This window comes from Tauraco erythrolophus, chromosome 3 (assembly GCF_009769465.1).
Source record: "Tauraco erythrolophus isolate bTauEry1 chromosome 3, bTauEry1.pri, whole genome shotgun sequence".
In the NCBI taxonomy this organism is placed as follows: domain Eukaryota; kingdom Metazoa; phylum Chordata; class Aves; order Musophagiformes; family Musophagidae; genus Tauraco; species Tauraco erythrolophus.
In genome coordinates, this window is record NC_141467.1 from 80,804,144 (window position 1) to 80,825,614 (window position 21,471).

The 21,471-nt window shown below is 41.3% G+C and overlaps 1 protein-coding gene across 1 annotated transcript in view; it reads right to left on the bottom strand.

Moving 5' to 3' along the window:
• STK3 (serine/threonine kinase 3) overlaps positions 1 to 21,471 on the bottom strand; it is a 153,943-nt gene that overhangs the window by 124,201 nt on the left and 8,271 nt on the right. The window contains 2 exon segments of the mRNA XM_086609491.1: positions 17,862 to 17,920; positions 17,923 to 17,975. Of these exon segments, the coding sequence (XP_086465617.1) occupies positions 17,862 to 17,920; positions 17,923 to 17,975 (112 nt within the window).

A 21,471-nucleotide genomic window follows, 5' to 3' on the forward strand; every position in this document is an offset into this window, starting at 1 on the left:
CTAAATTATTTGGTACAGTAGGATTGGGTGCACTTATGTCAATTTGAATAAATCAAGGGTGGTTTCTTTGTTTTAGTTGACTGGTCTACATTTAAAGCTTGCACACGCCCCAAAATAAAGGGATTTCAAAATATTTAGCTATTAAGAAATATCCAATAAGTTAGTTGACTGTCTGAACAAAAGGTAAGTATGCGTTTCTAAGGAGATAAATCCCTGGCTTTACTTCTTGAAAAATTTGTGGCTGAGGTCCCTGCTGACTGGAAGCTAGCCAATGTTATCCCAATTTACAAAAGGGGGATGAGGGAAGACCCAGGAAACAAAAGACCTGTTAGACTAACCTCAGTTCCTGGAAAAATTATGGAGAAAAATCATACTGAGTACTAGTGAAAGGCATCTAAAGAACAATGCAATGATCAGGCACAGCCAACAGGGGTTCACAAAAGGAAAGTCCTGTTTAACTAATTTCATACCTTTCTACGATAAGGTCAGTCGCTTAGTGGACGAAGGGAAGGCAGCAGATGTAGGGGTTTTTTTTTATTTTAGTAATGCTTTTGATACTGTCCCTCATAGTATCCTTCTGTACAAGTTGTCCAACTCTGGGATGAGCAGGTACATGGTGCACTGGGTAAAGAACTGACCAAAAGGGAGGGCTCAACATTTTGTAGGTAACGAGGCTACATCTGGCTGGTGACCAGTCACCAGCAGTGTTCCTCAGGGCTCAATTCTAGGGCCAATTCTGTTCAATATATTTACCAACAATCTGGATGCAGGAGTTGAATTAGCAAGTTTGCTGACAATATCAAACTGGGAGGTGTTGTTGACTCTCTTGAGGGGCAGGAGGCCTTGCAGAAGGATCTAGATAGATTGGAGCATTAAGCTATGATTAATGGCATGAAGTTTAATAAGTCAAAATGCTGGATTCTGCACCTGGGACAGAGTAACACCAGGCACAAGTATAAAGTGGGAGCAGAGTGGCTGGAGAGCAGCCCTGCAAAAGGGATCTGGGGGTGCTGGTCGGCAGTAGGTGCAGTATGAGTCAGCAGAGTGCCCTGACAGCCAAGGGGGCAAATCACATCCCAGTGTTAAACACAGCACAAAGAGTCCATCAAAAGAGGGAATTATCCCGCTGTATTCAGCGTTGGTGCTACCTCACCTGAAGCACTATTCTGAGCCTCACAATTTAACAAGGATGTGAACGTCCTTGAATGCGTCCAGAGGAAGGCAACAAAGCTGGTGACAGGGCTGGAAGGCATGTCCTGTGAGGAGTGGCTAAGGACTTTGGGCTTGTCTGGTTTGGAGAAAAGGAGGCTGAGGGGTGAGAGCTCAATGCTTTCTACAGCTTCTTGAGGAGGGGATGTGGAGAGGGAGGTGCTGAGCTCTTCTCCCTGGCATCCAGTGGCAGAACACTGGGAATGTTTCAAAGCTGTGCTACAGCAGGTTCAGACTTGACAGTAGGAAGCATTTCTTTACCAAGAGAGTAGTGAAACACCAAAACAGGCTTCCTGGAGAGGTGGTTGATGCTCCAAGCCTTTGAATGTCTAAAAGGCATTTGGACTATGCCCTTAATAACATGCTTTAACTTGGTCAGCGATGAAGTGGTCAGGCAGTTGGACTAGAGGACCGTTGTAGCTCCCTTCCAACTGAAATACTCTGTTCTATTTTTTCCTCTGCCATAAGCATAGCAGTTAACCCTGTTTGGTTTTACAATGCATTCAATCATTCTAAATTTGTATTAAAAGGACATACACCTGAAGACAGATGACTTAAAAGCATCAATGGCTTATGTCTTTGAAAACACAAGATACAAAAAAAAAAAATTTGTTGGGAAATACATAAAAATACATACTATTTTTTTAAAAAAACATAACAAAACACAATGTATAGTTCTTTACATAATATAGTGACTGGTTGGCACATAAACTAACATAAGCCTGATGCAATTTGGGGGAATAAGTGAGGCAGATACACTTTTAGAACCTACCAACTGTTGGAAGCAACAAGGGACCGAAGTATACAAAACCAGATTCAAAGCTCCTCCAGTTATTCATTTATTCAGAAAATCTTACAAAACTACAAACAAACTCTTAAATTCCACATCAGAATACCTCCTAATTATGTCTTCTCCCTCCTTTACCCTAAATCACAGGCTCTCCTCATAAGGATGGCTAAAAGTCACACTACATAGGAAGCGTAGTGCTTCTGTTCCTGCAAGTGACTTTCAATTTACAAAGGAAAGACTAAGTACAGAATCAGCCCATAATATGCCCTGTCATAGCACACAACTTGCCATCTACTTAATATTCAGCACTCTCTAGTTCTAACGGTAGGGTTATGTTGACATACAAGTAATGCGATTGATAACTACTATGCAGAACAATTAAAAGAAACAAAATTATTTAATATTTTAATACTAGGAAGACGTTACAGTTAATGTTGCTATCCTGGTCTGGATGTACGGTTCTTATACCGCACTATTCCTGATCAAGCCATATGAGTATTATTAAAACAGCTGGTTTACTTTATTCTGAGCTTTTAAACATACAGCACCATTCTTCCATCAGCATAGCATGCTCTATACCTTGCACTTTAGTATAATTTCACAGGCATTATCGTTCCACTTCGTTTCTGATTTCCAGTTGTGTCAAGATCCTCATTTAAAATCCTGTGGAAGATTTATCTGTCTGGTATCTTTGGATAATTCTAATTCTGTATGCTGTGTCCCTCTGATGTATTCGTGCTACCCTCTAAGAGTCAGCCATGACACAGCTTCAAATTCTTCATCGTCAAAACCACACAGAATCATAGAATAGTTTGGGTTGGAAGGGACCTCAAAGATGACCTATTTCCAAACCCCCCTGCAGGGACACCCTCCACTACACCAGGTTGCTCAAAGCCTCATCCAACCTGGCCTTGAACACTTCCAGGGATGGGGCATCCACAACTTCTCTGGGAAACCTGTTCCAGTGCCTCACCACCCGCAGAGTGAAAAATTTCTTCCTTAAACCCAATCTAAATCTCCCCTTTCAGTTTAAATCCATTACCCCTTGTCCTACCACTACACGTTCTTGTGAAAAGTCCCTCTCCAGCTTTCCTGTAGGCCCCCTTTAGGTACTGGAAGGCTGCTATAAGATCACCCCCAAGCCTTCTCTTCTCCAGGCTGAACAGCCCCAATTCTCTCAGCCTGTCTTCATAGCAGAGGTGTTCCAGCCCTCAGATCACCTTCATGGCCCTCCTCTGGACTTGTTCCAGCAGCTCCATGTCCTTCTTGTGTTGGGGACTCCAGAGCTGAACACAGTATTCCAGGTGGGGTCTCACGAGAGCAGAGTAGAGGGGCAGAATCACCTCCCTCGACCTGCTGGCCACACTTCTTTGGATGCAGCCCAGAATATGGTTGGCTTTCTGGGCTGCCAGCACACATTGCCGGCTCATGTTGAGCTTCTCATCCACCAGCACTCCCAAGTCCTTTTCCTCAGGGCTGCTCTCAATCCATTCTCCGCCCAGCCTGTACTTGTGCATGGGATTGCCCCGACCCATGTGCGGGACCTTGCACTTGGCCTTGTTGAACTTCAGGAGGTTCTCACAGGCCCACCTCTCCAGCCTGTCAAGGTCCCTCTGGATGGCATCCCTTCCCTCCAGCGTGTCCACAACACCACACAACTTGGTGTCATCTGCAAACTTGCTGAGGGTGCACTTGATCCCACTGTTCATGTCTCCAACAAAGATGTTAAATAGCTCTGGTCCCAGTACTGACCCCTGAGGAACACCACTCGTCACAGGCCTCCACCTGGACATTGAACCATTGACCACAACTCTGAGTATGACCATCCAGCCAATTCCTTATCCACCGAGTGGTCCATCCATCAAATCCCTGTCTCTCCAATTTAGAGACAAGGATGTCGTGTGGGACAGTATCAAATGCTTTAGATAAGTCCAGGTAGACAATGTCAGTTGCTCTTCCCCTATTCATCAATGCTGTAACCTCATCATAAAAGGCCACCAAATTAGTCAGGCAGGATTTGTCCTTAGTGAAGCCAAGTTGGCTGTCACCAATCACCTCCTTATTTTCCATGTGCCTTAGCATAGTCATCAGGAGGATCTGCTCCATGATCTCGCCAGGCACAGAGGTGAGACTGACTGGCCTGTAGGTCCCTGGGTCTTCTTTTTTCCCCCCCTTTTTAAAGATGAGGGCTATGTTCCCCCTTTTCCAGTCATTGGGAACTTCACCAGACTGCCACGACTTCTCAAATACGACGGATAGTGGCTTAGCAACTTCATCAGCCAGTTCCCTCAGGACCCGCGGATGCACCTCGTCTGGTCCCATGGACTTGTCCACCTTCAGGTTCTTAAGATGGTCTCGGACCTGATCTTCTCCTGAAGTGGGCGGTTCTTCATTCTCACAGTCCCTGCCTTTGCCTTCTGTGACTTGGGCTGTGCAGTTGGAGCTCTTGCCAGTGAAGGTTGAGGCAAAGAAGTCATTGAGTACCTCAGCCTTCTCCATATCCCAGGTAGCCAGGTCTCCCGTTTACTTCCGGAGAGGGCCTACATTTTCCCTAGATCTCTTTTTATCACTGACATATCTATAGAAGTTTTTCTTGTTGCCCTTGATGTCCCTGGCCAGATTTAACTCTATCAGGGCTTTAGCTTTCCTAACATGATCTCTGGTTGCTCGGACAATTGCTCTGTATTCTTCCCAGGCTACCTGTCCTTGTTTCCACCCTCTGTAGGCCTTCTTTTTGTGTCCAAGTTGGTCCAGGAGCTCCTTGTTCATCCAAGCAGGCCTCCTGGTGTTCCTACCTGACTTCCTCTTTGTTGGGATGCACCACTCCTGAGCTTGGAGGAGGTGATCCTTGAATATTAACCAGCTTTCTTGGGCCCCTCTTCCCTCCAGGGCTTCATCCCATCGCACTCTACTGAGGAGATCCCTGAAGAGGCTGAAGTCTGCTCTCCTGAAATCCAGGGTAGTGAGCTTGCTGTGCACTCTCCTTGCTTCCCTAAGAATCTTGAATTCCACCATTTCATGATCACTGCAGCCAAGGCTGTCCTTGAGCGTCACGTTCCCCACCAGCCCTTCTTTGTTGGTGAGAACAAGGTCCAGCAAAGCACCTTTCCTCGTTGGTTCCTCTACCACTTGGAGAAGGAAGTTATCATCCATGCATTCCAGGAACTTCCTGGATTGCCTATGCCCTGCTGTGTTGTCCCTCCAACAGACATCAGGGTGGTTGAAGTCCCTCATGAGGACGAGGGCTCGTGAATGTGAAGCAGCTCCTATCTGTCTGTAGAGGGCCTCATCTACTCAGTCCTCCTGGTCAGGTGGTCTGTAGCAGACCCTTACTACTATGTCCCCTGTCCCTGCTCTCCCTTTAATCTTGACCCATAAGCTCTCAGTTGGCTCCTCATCGGTGCCCAGGCGCAGCTCCATGCACTCCAGCTGGTCTTGAGGGCAACCCCTCCTCCTCTTCTTCCCTACCTATCCTTTCTAAAGAGCCTGTACCCTTCTATTCTGACACTCCAGTCATAAGATTCATCCCACCACGTCTCTGTGATGCCAATAAGATCATATTCCAACAGGCGCGCACACACTTCTAACTCCTCTTGCTTATTCCCCATGCTGCATGCATTAGCGTAGAGGCATTTAAGTTGGGCCCCAGATGAATCTGACTTCCTGGCTGGAGCGGCTGGAATTCCTTTCTGCTGTTCTTCAGGTGCTTCCAGCATATCTTTATCAATCTTGATATTATCCCCTTCCCCCTTCAAATCTAGTTTAAAGCCCTGTCAATGAGCCCTGTCAATGTTACAACATGCAAGTTACAAATTAAAATGAATGTGAATGATAAAGGTGAACAACTCTACAGCCTACATAAAAACATCAACTATGAAGCCAATCTTTAAAATGGAAATTTGGAGCAAAGTAGATCACAGCAAATTCAGGTGTTCCACATCTATTAGGACACAAGCTAATCCACATATTTACATCTAGCTGGCTATGGATGCCACACACAAGGGAGACTTAAGGGTGCATTTATATAGTCTATCACACACTGCCTACTCCATGCAGCTGTTGGGACAACTCATCTACAGGTTCTTTGCTCACAGTCATTCTCCTTCCTGAGGGCCCCTCTGAAGGGGTCTGGGTCAGCTGAATTGCTTTAACTGCCTAAGTCCATTCCCAGCTGCTCTTTTTACACTAAGTAATACATGCACCATTAAGCCTGATGCTTCCAGGAAGTATCAGATTACTGCATCTAAACAGTCTGATTAGGTCAAGTACATTGGGTAAGTCCACTCTCATGGCAAACAAAGGCACAACGGTATAATCATTTTTCCACCAAAAGCTATGAAGCTCAAACATCACTGATATTATAATCACATACCTCTCTCAGTCTTCATTTATGTGAAGACAAGGTTGGTCTAACAAAGAGGCTGAGATGCAGGAGAGGTGGGAAAAAAAGAGATAACAGTCACTATGATACCCTTGCTGTTTCTAATATTTGTAGTGTAACTTAATTATTAAGGCAGAAAGCTTCAGAGAGAAAAAAAGAGTTGTTATGGTTGCAGCTCTAGCCTGAAGTCAACGTTAGACTCTGGTTCCCACTGCCTGCTACAAAACCAGCGAGACTACACTCTCCTGAAGCCACTTTCCTTGAGCTTCACTTTGAGTGCAATTACATTTCAGACTTTTTTTTAAGCAGATTTGCACGTTCTGTGTGAAGACAGTGCTCTTTAAACAAAATTACAGCCTATGTCTTGACTGAGGTACCAAATCACAACATCTAAATTACTTACGATGACAAGGTTTGGTCTAAGGCTTTCAGCAATTGTCTCAAACTAATGAGATAATTTCTTCTTCCTCCTATATTATAACTAAGGGGACACCTCAATATTACAGTAACAGACGGAATAAGAACTTACTACCGTAGGAGAATTATCAGTTTTACTGAAGTACAACTTCAGCATACGATCATACAAAGGAAGTGAGGCAGCAGGTGTCACTCTTCTTACTGAGCCCAAGTCCTGCTGCACATAAAACCATATTTAAAATATGCTACAACAAACATAACAATGACCATTCACTGCACAGGTGATGATTAGTGCTGGTATTCTTTCAGATTTGTGGTTTTGACTATGTAACCCAGTAAAATAACTTTTGCAATGTTTCTTGAACATAATATGCAACATCTTCTCCTTTAATTAGCATTTTTATACCGGATAATTCAAGATAGGGCTAACAAATCAGTCTTCCACCAGTTATTTGAAAATTAATATAGCCTAGCAGCAACATAAAATTATCTAGAACATATCTGGTGGCTCATATGGAAAACTATTTCAGCAAATCTCGGGCATCTCCCATAGTCACATGCTCAACATTAGATGGCACTAATAAGTGCACGTAAGATGAAGAACCAATCATAACATGGAAGTCAGACTCCTTAGCCCTTATTCTTCACTACCAAGTTCCAGTTTGCTATAAGACATCTATGAGTAACCAGATGTTAAGCACAACCTTGGATGTAATGTAGAACAGTACAAGGCCTCTTCAGCACTGTACTACATGCAGATAACATGGGAAAACAGATTTTTAACTATAATTCAGTAGCACAACATGCATCTGTCATGTCTATACACAGTTGTGATCAGCATCAATTTAGTTAGTTTGGTTCTTCAAAGTCCTTTGCTAACAAAGCACTGTGAATAAGGTCAAGAACCTCAATGGAAGTCCTAATCACAGGTCATTTAAAAAAAAAAAATACAACCACGTACCTTTCAAACAGGAAGCACTTATTTGAGCTGTCACTGCTTAAAAACAACTTTACCACTGTAGAACACATATTTGGAAATAGATCACTTGGCTCACAAATTACATACCTGTTCATACCATCCACATTGGCCCTGACAGCGTCACCAAGGGAGACCTTGAATAATTTGTATTAAGTGAACAAGGGTCAGTGTGGCGGTCTTCTTGATCCTGTCAGACAAGGGGAAAGCCTCAAACAGAAGCAGATGCATGTGCAGATCACCACCTTCCAGCAGGCCTGCTAACAGCAGCAAAGCATTAGTGGTTTTTATGAATACAGGATCCTCAGAGGAATGATGACTACTGGGGAGAAACAGGATCTACCTGACAAAGGCAGTCAAGAGTAACTTTGCCAACGGGCTCACTAACCTAGTGAGAAGAGTTTTAAAATAAGTTCACCACAGAACAGAAACCAAGGCCTTCAGCTAAGTGCAAGAACAGAGAATGAGGAGCACATATCAGACAGTGTCCCGGGGAAGTTTCTCACTCCCTTTGAGAAAACGCAGGGCAGACAGGTACCTCTGAAATGCTGTGCACAAAAGCATACAGCCTGTGATGCAAACAGGAAGAACAGCCAACCTGTGCACAGCTGCAGAGCAGCAATGTCACTTGAACTAAGAGACACAACAGGACAGCTCACAGAACTCGCATGCTGTGTGTGAGATGGATGCAGGTTCCTCACAAGCAACGAGCAGGAAGCATGGGCAGGGTTGAGCTCTATACAAACATGCTGCTCTGCTATGGAACACTTAAGCTGGTTGAGAGTTTAAAAGTCAAAAATCAGAGGGCAGCCCAAAAGGTGGATACCATCATGGCATCTGCTGCAAACGACCCAGTTAAAAAGGCAAAGTAGATTAAGTCATCCTCAGCACTGGAAGAAGCCTCCAATTATAGCCCATTGTTTGGGGGTGAGGCGGAGAGGAGTGAGGGGTGGTGTCAACCACCTCTATCTGTTGAGAGGGCAACATGGCAGCATACAAAAAAAAAAATCCAGGAGCGAGCAGTAATAATTTTCACTGCAGCTGCTGTACAGACCCACTACAGGAGGTGTTCCACTAGACCAGCTACTCATAAGATCCCTGCCTCGCCAGGGATGGCAGAGGCAGTTTTGGCAGTGACTATGAGATAGCAGAGCTTAAGCTATGGAGTGAAGTGACAAAAGCAAGTAGCAGAATCAGATTTCCAGATAGCAAACCTCAGCTTGTTAAAGCAACCAGTAAGTGGGATGTTAGGGCATGCTGCCCTAAAGGGCAATGGAACCTTGAAGAGCTGGTTAAGCATCATGGCAACCTCCTCAAAGTATGAAAACAGTCCTTCCTTACGTGCCAGATAATGAGCAAGCACAGCAGGAGGCCATCTTGAATGAACTACGAACTCCTGACTGAGCTGAAGTACAAAAACTAAAGTATATAAACAGACCAAAGCAGGAACAGATTACTAAAGAGAAATAAAGCAGCACTGCCCAGATACTAAAGAGCAGAATTAAGAAGGCCAAGGCTAGGGTGGATTTGAAAATGGACAGCAATATAGAAGACAGCAAGAAGAGCTTGTATTGGCCTATATGTAGTAAAAATGTAAGAAAAGAAAAAAAAAACACACACACACAAGAAAAATATTGGCCTACTCCTAAATGGAGTGGTCAATCTATTGACAAACAATGCAGAAAACTCCTAAGCATCTTCTTTGCATCAGTCTTTAATAGGGTTTATCTGGGGCTCTCAGTTGTCTCTGCCTAATAGCAAAGGGGAATGAGTTCGTAATTACTCTAGTAAATTGGACAAGTAGAAGTCCACAGGAGCAGATGAGACAAATCTAAAGGTTCTACGGAGCTGGTTAGTGCCAACTCAAGGCTACTTCTGATCAGCTTTAAAAAGTTACAACAACCAGGGGATGTCCTTTATGACACTATCCTCAAAAAGGGCAAGAAGGATTTGTGGAATTACAGGATGGCTATCTTATCCTCAGTCCCCAGGACATAATGGGGACTCCTCACAGAAGCTAACTTCTAGACACACAAAGGGTAAAAAGGTGTTGGAAACAGTCAGCACAAGTTTACCAGAAGGAAGTCATGCCAGGTTAACCCGGCCACTTTCCTATGAGGATGAAGAGACAGCTGAGGACATAATTTAGTTTGACTTTATGAAGGTTGTTGACAGTCTCTGATAGTCTCTCTCCCTTTTTAGCCAGATCCGAGGAATCATGAAGAAGATGTGGAAGAACAACTGGCTGGACTGCCAGGCTCAGTGGTGGTTCAAACTGTAACCAACAGCCAGCTATAATTGATATTATTCAGAGGTTGATACAAGGGTGAATATTCCCAACATCTTCAACAACCTGGACAGTGGGCTAGAAGACACTCCCATCATGTTTATGGATGACATGAAACAGGGAGGGAAGCTGTCAATACACTAAAAGGCAGAACTGCCACTCAGAGGGACCTCAATAAGCTGGAGAAATTAGGTTGATAAACTTGGAAGTTCAACAAAGGCAAAGTCCCACACCTGGGACAGAAGAACCCCATGTCATGAACCGTATGGGCTGAGGATCAATGAGGCAAGTAGCATTGCTGCTGGAAAGGTTCTGCAGTAGCTCCAGTAGACAAGCTGAACATGAGACAGTAATATACCCTCACTGAAGGGAAGGCTCATCATATATTGGTTTTCGTTAGAAAAGCACAGTCAGCAAGTCGGGTCAAGTAGATATTCCCCCTTATTTAGCACTTGTAAAGCCAAATCTGGAACACCATGCTCAGTTTCAGGCTACTATAAAAGAAATGCTGACAAACTAGAGAGTCCAGCAGTGGGGGCTAGAGTACACGTGTACCAAGTCAACAGAGCAAGGTTTGTCTTCTCTGAAGAAGAGTGGATATGTCAATGCAATTTCAACAATTTAAAGGGGGGAACAAAAACATCCTCATAGAGGCAGACACTTCTCAGAGTGGCAGAGAAAAAGGAGAATGGGCAACAGTCACAAAGTTGTCACAAAGGAAGTTCAGTTAGAAACAAGAAGAAAGAAGTTCACCGGGCTGCAGAGACAGACTTGAATCTCCTTCCCCTTTTCAAATTTTCAAAATTCAGCTGAACAAGGTCCTGACCAAACTAATCGAACTTCAAAGTTCACCTTCCTTGGAACAGGAGATTCAACTAGATGACTTCCAGAGGTCTCTTCCAAGTTAAAATTATCACTTATTTCAAAAATCAGTGGCACTCAGTTCACCTCCTTCCTCACCACCTCCAAATTAAACATCCAATTTCAACACAGTAATCTTTCTTTTACCTGCAGTTTTCCTACACTTCCTCACCACAATATACAGTATAAATCCATCCCAAATTTAAACACAGATTCCTTTATTGTAAAATAAAGTATATATGAAAGAAGGATATGTTGTTCTGACCTTAATGAAACTTGGCTTAATTCCTTAGATTGAGACAAATTTTATTGCCTGGATTAGAATTTTATATGCAGAGAGACTGACTCAAACTGGAAAGACATTAACAATTCAGCTGATGTTTCTGGCTCTCCAAAGCAAACAATGATGGGGTTCTTTGAGGGGAAAGAGTGTTGTGGGGAAGGAATAAGGATAAACTTCCATCCTTTAGTATAACAAAAGTAAGACAGTGTTTTGTGATTCAAGGTGCATATGGAGCACCAATAGAGGACTGTCTTGATTACACATACATTTAAACAGCTACCTCTGATTGGAACAATTTACTATAAATTTCTTTATATTCTACGTTTACCTGGTCATTTTACTGCTTCAGTAAGTAACTTAAAACAGGCATTACCGAAAATTATATACAAGAAGAGAGGGGAAAAAAAAAAAAAAAAGCTCTTGGTTACATTCTGTAGTCCTAATAATCTTTTCTTTCAAAAATCTTAGCAGCTCAAATTGAAAGTCAAGTAACTGACTTCGAACCATGGATGCAACTTCTGCCATTCTCCTAAAATCTCTCCAAATATGCCTTCTGAAACTTAGGGAGGGTGGGGAAGGAAAGGAGATCTGTTGAATATGCAGCTAGACAGTCCGTACAGATCAGAAAAGAGTGTGAAAAATTCTATCCCTCCCTGAACATATTATAGCCTGCGTCAGCTTTTAGCAGTGACCTAGCTGCAGAAAGAGATCAGTAGCAAATAGAAACTTTGTGAAAACCAGCAAATACAGCCATTAGAACTGAAGTATTTTGTAAGCTTCCTTCCAAAAAGCACATTTTAAAAATAGAAAGACAGTGAGTGGTATGATGCTAAGCATTTTAACATTACATGGCTACCAACAGTTTTAAGATTTCCCATAAAATGATATCCAACATTTTATGCACCTACCTTGAGTAATCTAGGTGAGAAACTACAGAAATCATCCAGGAAGCTAATTCTCCTTAGAAATTACCTACAGATGTTCATAGAAATATCTGACTAGTTAGCAACAGTATTTATTTTGATGGAAAAATGAAGGTCAGATAAAGTTTGGGGAAACATAATTCTGTCTTCAGAGCTACTTTTAGTATTTTGCAAACAAAACACTAGACCTCAGATTATATACTATTTTAATAGCATATACAGTGATTCCTCACTGACCAAGTGTGATCCACGGCTCAGCAGAAAAAGGAGGTAGAGAGGACAAGTAGTGTTTCACACTGCACATGTACAAGAGGATGCTGCATTGCCAATCTTAGCTTTGAAACTTCTCAACTTTTGAATGGTTTTTTTTTTGGCAGCCTTATTTGCATGTAATATGCGGATAGCTATTTTGGAAACAGACAAGTAACAGCATAGCTCTAACTTGCTCTTCTTTCATGACAATTAACCAATATATAACATGCATCTCATTTCTAGCACACAAACAACAAATACTTTTTACCTGAGATGAAAACTGATTTTCTCCTGTGATCTAATTTCCAAGCAGACGGACACAGTTTTACTGCAAGGTTGCAAGAAAGGTCTATCATTTTGAGATGCAGACACCACAACCCACACCACAACTATGCTTCTCTAAAGAACTAAGGAAAAATAATTACTAAAAATTGAGATAATGCCATCCAGCGTTTATATGTCAATTGTTCATTGTCATAATAAGGCTTTTTTTTAGACAAGCATTGCGTAAGCACTGTGCTGCACTGCAGACGCTAGTACAAACTGCCTTGATTTGCAAGTCTAGACATAAAATAAGGCAACCAGGACATTTAGGATCAAATTCTTTCCTCCTCTTCCTCAGTCTGGCTATATAGGAAAGTATCTGAAGAGTCTTGGCCTAAAGATCAGTCTCTACATAGTAACACAGTTGACTAGCCCATTGATTCAATTCACCTCATGGAAGGCTTCCTGACAGAACGTTGTCAGAAGCATATCCAGGATGGACTTGTCCATTGCCATAACTTCTGGCCACCAAAACTAGTTAAACGAGTTAGCCAGCACAGATGGAATTTCGATCTTTGCGTATGGACTGGCTGTCTACTAATTAATCCATGTACACTCAACTAGAGGAAGTTAAACTGTGATAGACGCTACTTAAACAGAAAATATTAAAGTTATTGGGCCTTAGATAACCAATTTACAGCTGCACCTCACATATACTTCAGTGCAGCAAAGGCTTACAAATTAAAATATTTTAACTGTGAAATTACTGAGAAACATGACTGCTTAAAACAACAACAACAAAAAAGACATTCTTATGAGTGCCTTTAGCCCAGAGAGGTAACAAAGGTCTGCCCTGGACCCCTGTGGTAGCATACAGAGAAAGCAAAACCAGGAAAATATTCAAACACAGCATCTAGAGATACACATATGCCATTCACTTGAATTACTGAAGCTTAAACTCATGAAAAAATTAATTAGCCAAGAAAACATGGCAGAATTTAATCAGTGAGAATATATGAGGCAATGTATATGTAACTGATAATAGATTGGTATATAAAGGAAGCCACAGTTCAGATACAAGACGCAGGACCTCTGAACCCAACAGCACCCCACCTGTACAGTAGTATATTGCTACACTTGTCACTTACAATACTGTCCCAAAAAATAAAGTTTTGTCTCATAAACCCACTGCATAGCCACTACGTGCTATGCTACTGCCAACTGAATTCGGTCCCCGAAACAGACAGGACTGGAATGACTCAGTTAATCACGATCAGTGGACGAGCAAGTGCACCCTAAATTACTAGTAGAGAGGCAGGGTTGCTGATGTGTCAATATTCGCCAGTATGTTAATAGCAGCCAGCAGGACTCAACGTATCGCTTCACACTGTAATTATCTCATTCTATTGCAAGCTGCCACTGGAAAAGTAGTCTCACTCTTCCTTCCCTTTCCTTTCCCCACTGCTCATTCTTAATGTCTCTCTTGTATCAGATCAAGCCATTGAGCTGCCATAATAAGTTAGCTAATGAGGGGGTGGGGAGGATAAATAACAAGAAAAAAGTTCCACCCTCAGATCATCCAGTTTATCCAAGACGATCCTGCAGCCAGACAATCACTGCATCTGAAGCATGGAAAAAGGCAAAAACACATCAGCCAGGTTGGAGGATAACAGTGGAACTGCCCTTTTTGGCAGCAATCCACAGTTTGACTGTGTAAGATACACATACCTCCCAAATCAGTCTGAGAAAAGCAGACAAAGCTAGATATACAGCTTTGTTGCCTCGGACTGATGAACACCACACCTTAGACGAGCTGCCATGCATAAGCTTGCTCCAGTGCTGCTGATCTGCCTGGCGTTCTAGAAAATCCAGGGCAGAATTCCTGAGGTCGATTTACCTTCGAAGTAGTGGCTTAGGCATCTTGGACAAGAACCTGCTCCCATCAAGCCGAAAACCTCTCTATATGAACAGGCTCCAAATAGTCACTAGAAATTTCCTTAACTTTGAATTTTACTTCTCTTATTTTTGGCCATTGGATCAAAGCCCAGCATTGTTCACTTTCTAGATAAGCAATAAAGTTTTTGAAGAAGTAGGTGAAACACAGATACAGAAAAAGAAGATTAGTAAATCTTAGTTTTAGAGATAAGTAACAAGAGCAAATGCACAGTAATATTTTCCCCCCAAATACGAGGGGACATCCACCTTTTCCTATGACTTATTTTGATATGATGATCCTAATGATCATTACATTAAAGGGTTCTTACTTCAACTCTCTTCCTCAGTTTCTTTTCCTTACATATGGAGAAGGGGGAAATAAACTTTTCCTGGCCCAGCCAGTCTTCATTTGACAACTTACGAAAATTACAGAACACATAACTGTGTACCCAGGCCTATCAATAAACATTTTGACAAAGTAAGAATCAATTCCCTCTTCACTTCCAAGTGAAGAAATTTATTTTTTTCCTGTGAAGAATACAGTGAAACCACTTCTTGTTTCCATTAAAAAAAAAAAAAAAAGAAAAAAGTTAAGGTCACCAACAAAATGCTGAAGTACTTTAAGCAGCCTCATGCCAGTAACACAGTCACAAGCTTTCCATCACATGGTAGTCTGGGTGATCAGGTCACTGTTCCACAAAAAGCTAGAGAACTCAAACCAATACAAAGCCTCTGCCTAAATCTTCCAAAACTTGCAAGACGTAGGTACAGCAAGTGGGAAATGAAGGAGTTTGCTTTGCTTTTTTGTTATATGCACCAGAACACCCTGTCCTAAGCTAGAATAAAAGTAGTGCTATTTAGCCTGGCAGGCAGTCTTCATCAGTGGCCTACAGTAGGTACCAAGGGAAAAATGTAAGCACATGTCAAGTCACTAGTGATAGTTGTCTGCTTCACTTCCCCCAGAGATCTGAAGCACATGGATTTCCTGCTCCAGCCATTAAATACTTGTGTTCAGCCACAGTCATTTTTCCTTGGTTTTATTCAATTGCCTTTTGAAAACAAACTCTTAGCATCTATAAGATCTCCTACAACTATACAGCAGACCTCATCATTGTGTGTAAAGAAAAAAACATTTGCTTTGGATCTACTAACACAAGTGATCCCTCATTTTGCAATAAGAAGCACATGACCATATCTTACTCACTTTGTTTGTGCTGCCCATGGTTTTCAAAACCTTCCACTATGTCTCTCCGTACAGGTACCTCTTCTCAACACAGAAGTATCCTACTCCATTTAGTATCTCCTTCCAGAGAAGGATACTTCTAATTCTTTAGTTCTGATCATCCTTGTCACCTTTCTCTAGCTTCCATAGTTCCGCTACATTCTTAGTACTACTGCCATCTTTGGCAACCCCTTTACTTGTTCCATTATTTCTAAACATTTAGCTGAAGTGGTCATGAACCTGTATATAAAGACTCTGCCTCCCTCACCAAGCCAAAAGTATTTCTTCACATTTACTTTATGCTCATTTTCTCAGTCAGACACTCAGTACCACAAAGCCTTTCAAGCCTTTCCCCGTTTTTACTACTAGGAATACAATGTCTCTCATCAGTATTTCTACCCTCTTTCCCAACAAGGACAGCACAGACCCATGTAGGATTCCCAAAATGACCATTTACTCACACACTCTTTTTTATCTCTAAACCAATTACCCATTACATACATTATATATAGGACTATAGTTGTAGTGGAGGGTGTCCCTGCCCATGGCAGGAGGGGTTGGAACCAGATGATCTTTGAGGTCCCTTCCAGCCCAAACCATTCAATGATTCTGTGATTCTATGACTCTGCTAGCCACACGTTGCATGACTTGCCTTTATAAAAAGTGTGTTAACTTTATCCTCATTACACACATCCAGGTATTTATTGATTATTCTATTTCTTAGAATAAAATTTATGCTATTTAATCATATCAACTTTAACCACAAACAGCGTTAAAAGAGTTAGCCTGATCATGTGTATGCATTTGCTCTGAGACTCAAACGCCTTGTTTCCTCAAATTTCTAATATCTCTACTATGTCAATATCCTAAAATAGAAGATAAATCAGATTGCTTGATTTATTTAGCATAGATACACACGGATTTTTTTTCATTAAAAAAATCTAGCATTTTCTATTGATGCACATACAAGTTTGCTCCTTATTTTTCTAAATCCTGTTTTAAATGGGACTTTTTTTCTTTTTTTTTTTTTAAAAAAAAGAAGTTCTGAACTAGCTTGCACCATTTCTTATTGGAGCTACTGACTCTTCTCCTAACCCTTGGATAATATACAACTATAAGGAGATCAGTTCTAAAGGTTGCAGGAGCTCCAGCAATCTCCCATTGTTTTCGGCTTTTCCCCAGTCATCAGTTCAACCTCACAGCTGGACATCATCCCCACTTCCTAATATATCTAATTGCATTTTCCCTTACGTCTTATTTTTTAAGTCTAACACTGTTATTCTCTCCTTCTCTTTCCCTCTCTGCTCCCAGGTAGGGTGAAAAGAACATTTCAGGGCGTGTTTACAAAATATAAAGAGCTAGCAAATAGAGGGTCATCTGGCAGTACTTGTTGGTAACACGAATACCACCATCTCTTACAGCCCACTACTGAAAAGAAAGGACTCAAAGGAAAGACAGATTATTTGACATCGACGACAAAAGACTCGGAGAAACTGTTTCTTAAGTAGAACTAACAACGTCTGTTTCCTACAGGTTTGCATCTTCTTCTGCTGTTATAAGCACATAAGACTCTTCCATACAACCACCATTTTGGCTCCCTCTCATATTCCTTAAGTGGCATCTCTTTCCCTTCTCATTTGTTGAGTAATGCCAGTTACTTCTCATGCTCCCAAATTACTGAGTGAGAGGGAGACAGTTCTATGCCTGTTTTCAAACCATGCATGTATTAAGTGGCCTACTAACAGACTATAAAGAGTGTAGAAGGCGGAAGGTGCAGAGGGAATAAGCACAGTTTCGCCTTGTACAAAGCAGTAATTTCCAAGAAACTTAGAGGACCTTCATGTTTCAAATGCATTTGCTTCTGCTGATGATCACACCACAGAGGAGCAGACAAACAGTCAGAGCAACTGCACAAGCTTGTTTCCTGAGGAACCAAGGCACAAATATGCCCTTTGGCATCAGCCAAGATCTTGTCTTCTAAATCTGACTTTTATTCTGGCTTCTAGTCTTAATTCACAGTTTCATTTCAACAAGTGTTATACTTTTTTTAAGAAAACTCACCGTTTTATTACGAAGTCTAATTATGTCGGAAACAGAGCCAGCTCCACAGTACTCCATACAATCCATAGATCTGTGTTCTTAAAATAGCTGCCATAGTACTTGACAACATAGGGACTAGATGGAAAAAAAAGTTAGATAAATAGATGAATTCTTAGTAGGAAAAAAAAAAAATCATCATCACAAGTGTTGTTAAAAATTAGCTGACACACACTAATACAGCTAAAGAGCAAGTGTAATCAAATACATTTCAAAACTGTAATTAGCTTAATCAATGCCTTGTTAGAATGAAGTCTGACTGCTTAATAAAATAATAAAGTCACAACTATATACATTACAAGTTTTCAGTGATCATCAAATACAGATACAGTTTTCCCAAACATTAGTCTTCTGATATAAAGCTTTATTTTTGCCTCCTCTAAGGCCTCTGAATTTTTAACTCTCCTCACCAAGTTATTGGATGTTCCCATTCTTGAAAAAGATTGCCTTGTTTTCATCTTTCCTGCGCAAAGGCCATGGCAACTCACCATGTTCTCCTAGTTTTGCAAGCACGAACTTATTTCAAGTACAGTCTAGACTTCCATTATGAAACAGAACCTAGTGCTGGTTGAACAAGACTTCTGGATTTGCAAATGCATTTTCATATTGAAGTGGCTCATGTGAAGAGACAGGACTGTCATAAACAGTATATATTGCTTTGCTACTCATAGGTTTGTCACTTGACGTAATGCTTCCTCATAGACACTTGCAAAATAAAGACAGAAACAAATGTAGTAAACACAACAAGGACCTTCCTTCAGATAAGTGACTAGATGGTGTATTTATGGAAATATGAGGTTGAAAGGTTTTTTGCAGGAACTTAAGCAAAAGGAGATTACAGTTAGATTGCCATCCATCTTCCACAAAGTCAGGAAGTAGATACTCAGAACCCAGTGGTTTCTGCTCAGAACAACTGCGGTGTGGGGTGGAAACAAACATGACTGTTTTGGAGCAAGAAACTATTATAGGAACGTCATGTTTGGCAGCAACATTTTTTGTTAGGAAAGTGATGGAAGAAAAAGAGAGGACCTATGGTTGCCTCCTGTAACATGATGCTATCTTTATAAAAGATGGTCAAAACTATCGCCAAATTACTTTATCAAAGAGAGATTGTTAGTACTGTAGGAACTTGCCTTTACAGAAGGCAGGTGGGTCAATTCCCTCCCAACTAGTCAAATGTCTACCAAACAAATACGACATACTGATCTTGCCCTTACAAATTCCTGAAGTGAAGAAAGTTACTATAACTTCTGAAACAACTCACTGATTTTCATCACCATCTCTTGCCAGATTTACACTATGCTAGTATTGCCAGCAAAACTTGTGTATTGTTACAAATCAGGACGAGATAATCTTTGCAAAACATCAAGTGCTGCACAATCTCACAACACTCTTCATGTTTGCTTAAAGCCTTGTCCCAGTTAACTACATGGGCCATTTCCATATCAACTGCTTGTCTTGAAGTCTACATTTTTCCCCTTAGAAGAGCTTCAGCACATACAGTGTAGTTAGTTCTAGAAACAGGCATGGAGAAGGAAGGTAAAGTGTTAAGATTTAATCATCTTTTATCTGAGATGCTGCAACAGCTCAGTGTTTTTTCTGAAGGATCTGTGGAATCATCACATGTAAAATCAAGTACTAAAAAGCGCGTCATCCCTCTCATCAGCACTGCACATAGGCACACAACACGTACACAAGCACATGGTGCACAGCTGCAGCCCAACCTCTTTTTGCAACCTAAGAATGGCTGCATCCTGTCCAGTGAAGGAAGACTCTGTGTTCTAAAATTCCAAACTCTTACTCTCCAAAAAAAAAGTTATACAATAGTATACCTCCAGTAGATACTAAACACAACATGTTGTTCAAAGTAGGAAACAAAGAACAAAGGCAGAGAAAAGAGAGGCAGGACAGGGGACACAGGAGTAAGGCAGTGAGTAGGCCCATCTAGCAAAAGAATGAAAACGGCACAAGAAGCATAGCAGAGAAAGGTGAAAAATTCAGGAGATTCTCAATCACCACTTCTTTCTCCAACAGTGTATTTCACAGACATTTGTTTTAAGCACTTATTTCAATTCTGGTCTAGCACTAGCAGACGTACACACACTAGAATGTACACCACCGCTTCCAGTCAGCTCACATGGCTCAAGCCCACAAAGGAACTCTTTCTAAGAATTCATAAGGTGCTACTTTCCAATTTATTCAATGCCTTCCTTTACATAAGGGGAAAGAAATGAAGCAGGGGAGATAAAATATATTTACTTTGATTCTTCATCTTGGTGTGCTCTTAATTCATTTAACTGCTCTTCCAGTGCACAGGAAGAGCTAAAAAGCTACTCTGGGGCTGAAATCAAGTTCCACAGTTGAGCAGACACACAAGACTTCCTTTTTAACCTGTACCTGTTACAAAATTCCAATTGGCCAGACAGACAAAAAGTCTCACAGGGATGAAGAGGATTAAGAGGAGCTCTCAGAAAAACTGAAGGGTCTTGAAACTCTTTTAGTGTCACCTGAAATAACCTTATCACCCATCTTTGTACAATGTGGGAAAAAACTAAATCCTTTCTTTTCCCTCCATTCCCTGCCTACACATTTAACAAGCTTCTAGCATTCAGAGCAGTCAATGCCAGAAGGGAACAGATTACAAGGTCCAGCATGTTCACAGGTCATGAACACTCAGATCAGGGTTCACAGGCAGAAGGTTTTGAAAAGAAGTCTGAAGAACAGTTGCATTCTCATGTGCTAGATGCACATACTCCAAGGTCTCTGTCCTTATATTTAAGGATAAACATTTGAACCTTCTCTTCTCCTTCATGACCTCATAGACAAGATGCTGTGGAGCAATATGATCAAGCTCTATATAACACCTGAGCAAAACATTTCAGCAACAAATCTGAATAAATTCAGACAGCCTTAGAAGGACCACATTTAAGTCTGGGATGAGTACTGCTCATTGCCAAACAGAGCAAGTTTTTCATGAAAAGACAGAACTTCAATGCTAACCACACCATAACCGCACAAACACAACTGAGAAACAACCAGACCACTTGCTGTATAATACAACACTCGGTTAATGACTAAATCAGTATCTTAAAGAAAGCTTTGCCTAACTAGAGTGCAAAGCTTTCCTATTTGCCCTTCGAGTCACAAACAACAGACTTCCGTACCGCTGATCAGACATGAATAAAGACTCACCCTAGCAAATCTGACTCTGAAGTTACAGTCAAAACCTTAAAAGATTATCTCCAAAAAATATACAAAGAACAAAATTGATAGACTCCATAGAAGACAAGAAATACAAAGTAATTTCTGCATCCTTGCAGACACTTGATGTTAAGGCTTCCGTTCCTACAATACTAGCAATCATAAGATATATTGTTTGTGAACAAGGTAACTGTCCTTCAGAACTATCAGAAGATGTTCATTTTTTAAAAGGTTATGTTCCTGCAAGAAAAAGGCAACTGATAGAATAATATTTTGGAAATTAACTGCTAGCCATTAACCTTGTGCTAGAAACATTTTCATTGATCTTCTGAAACAGGTAGCTCAGAATTCACAAGGCCTAAGACATTTACTG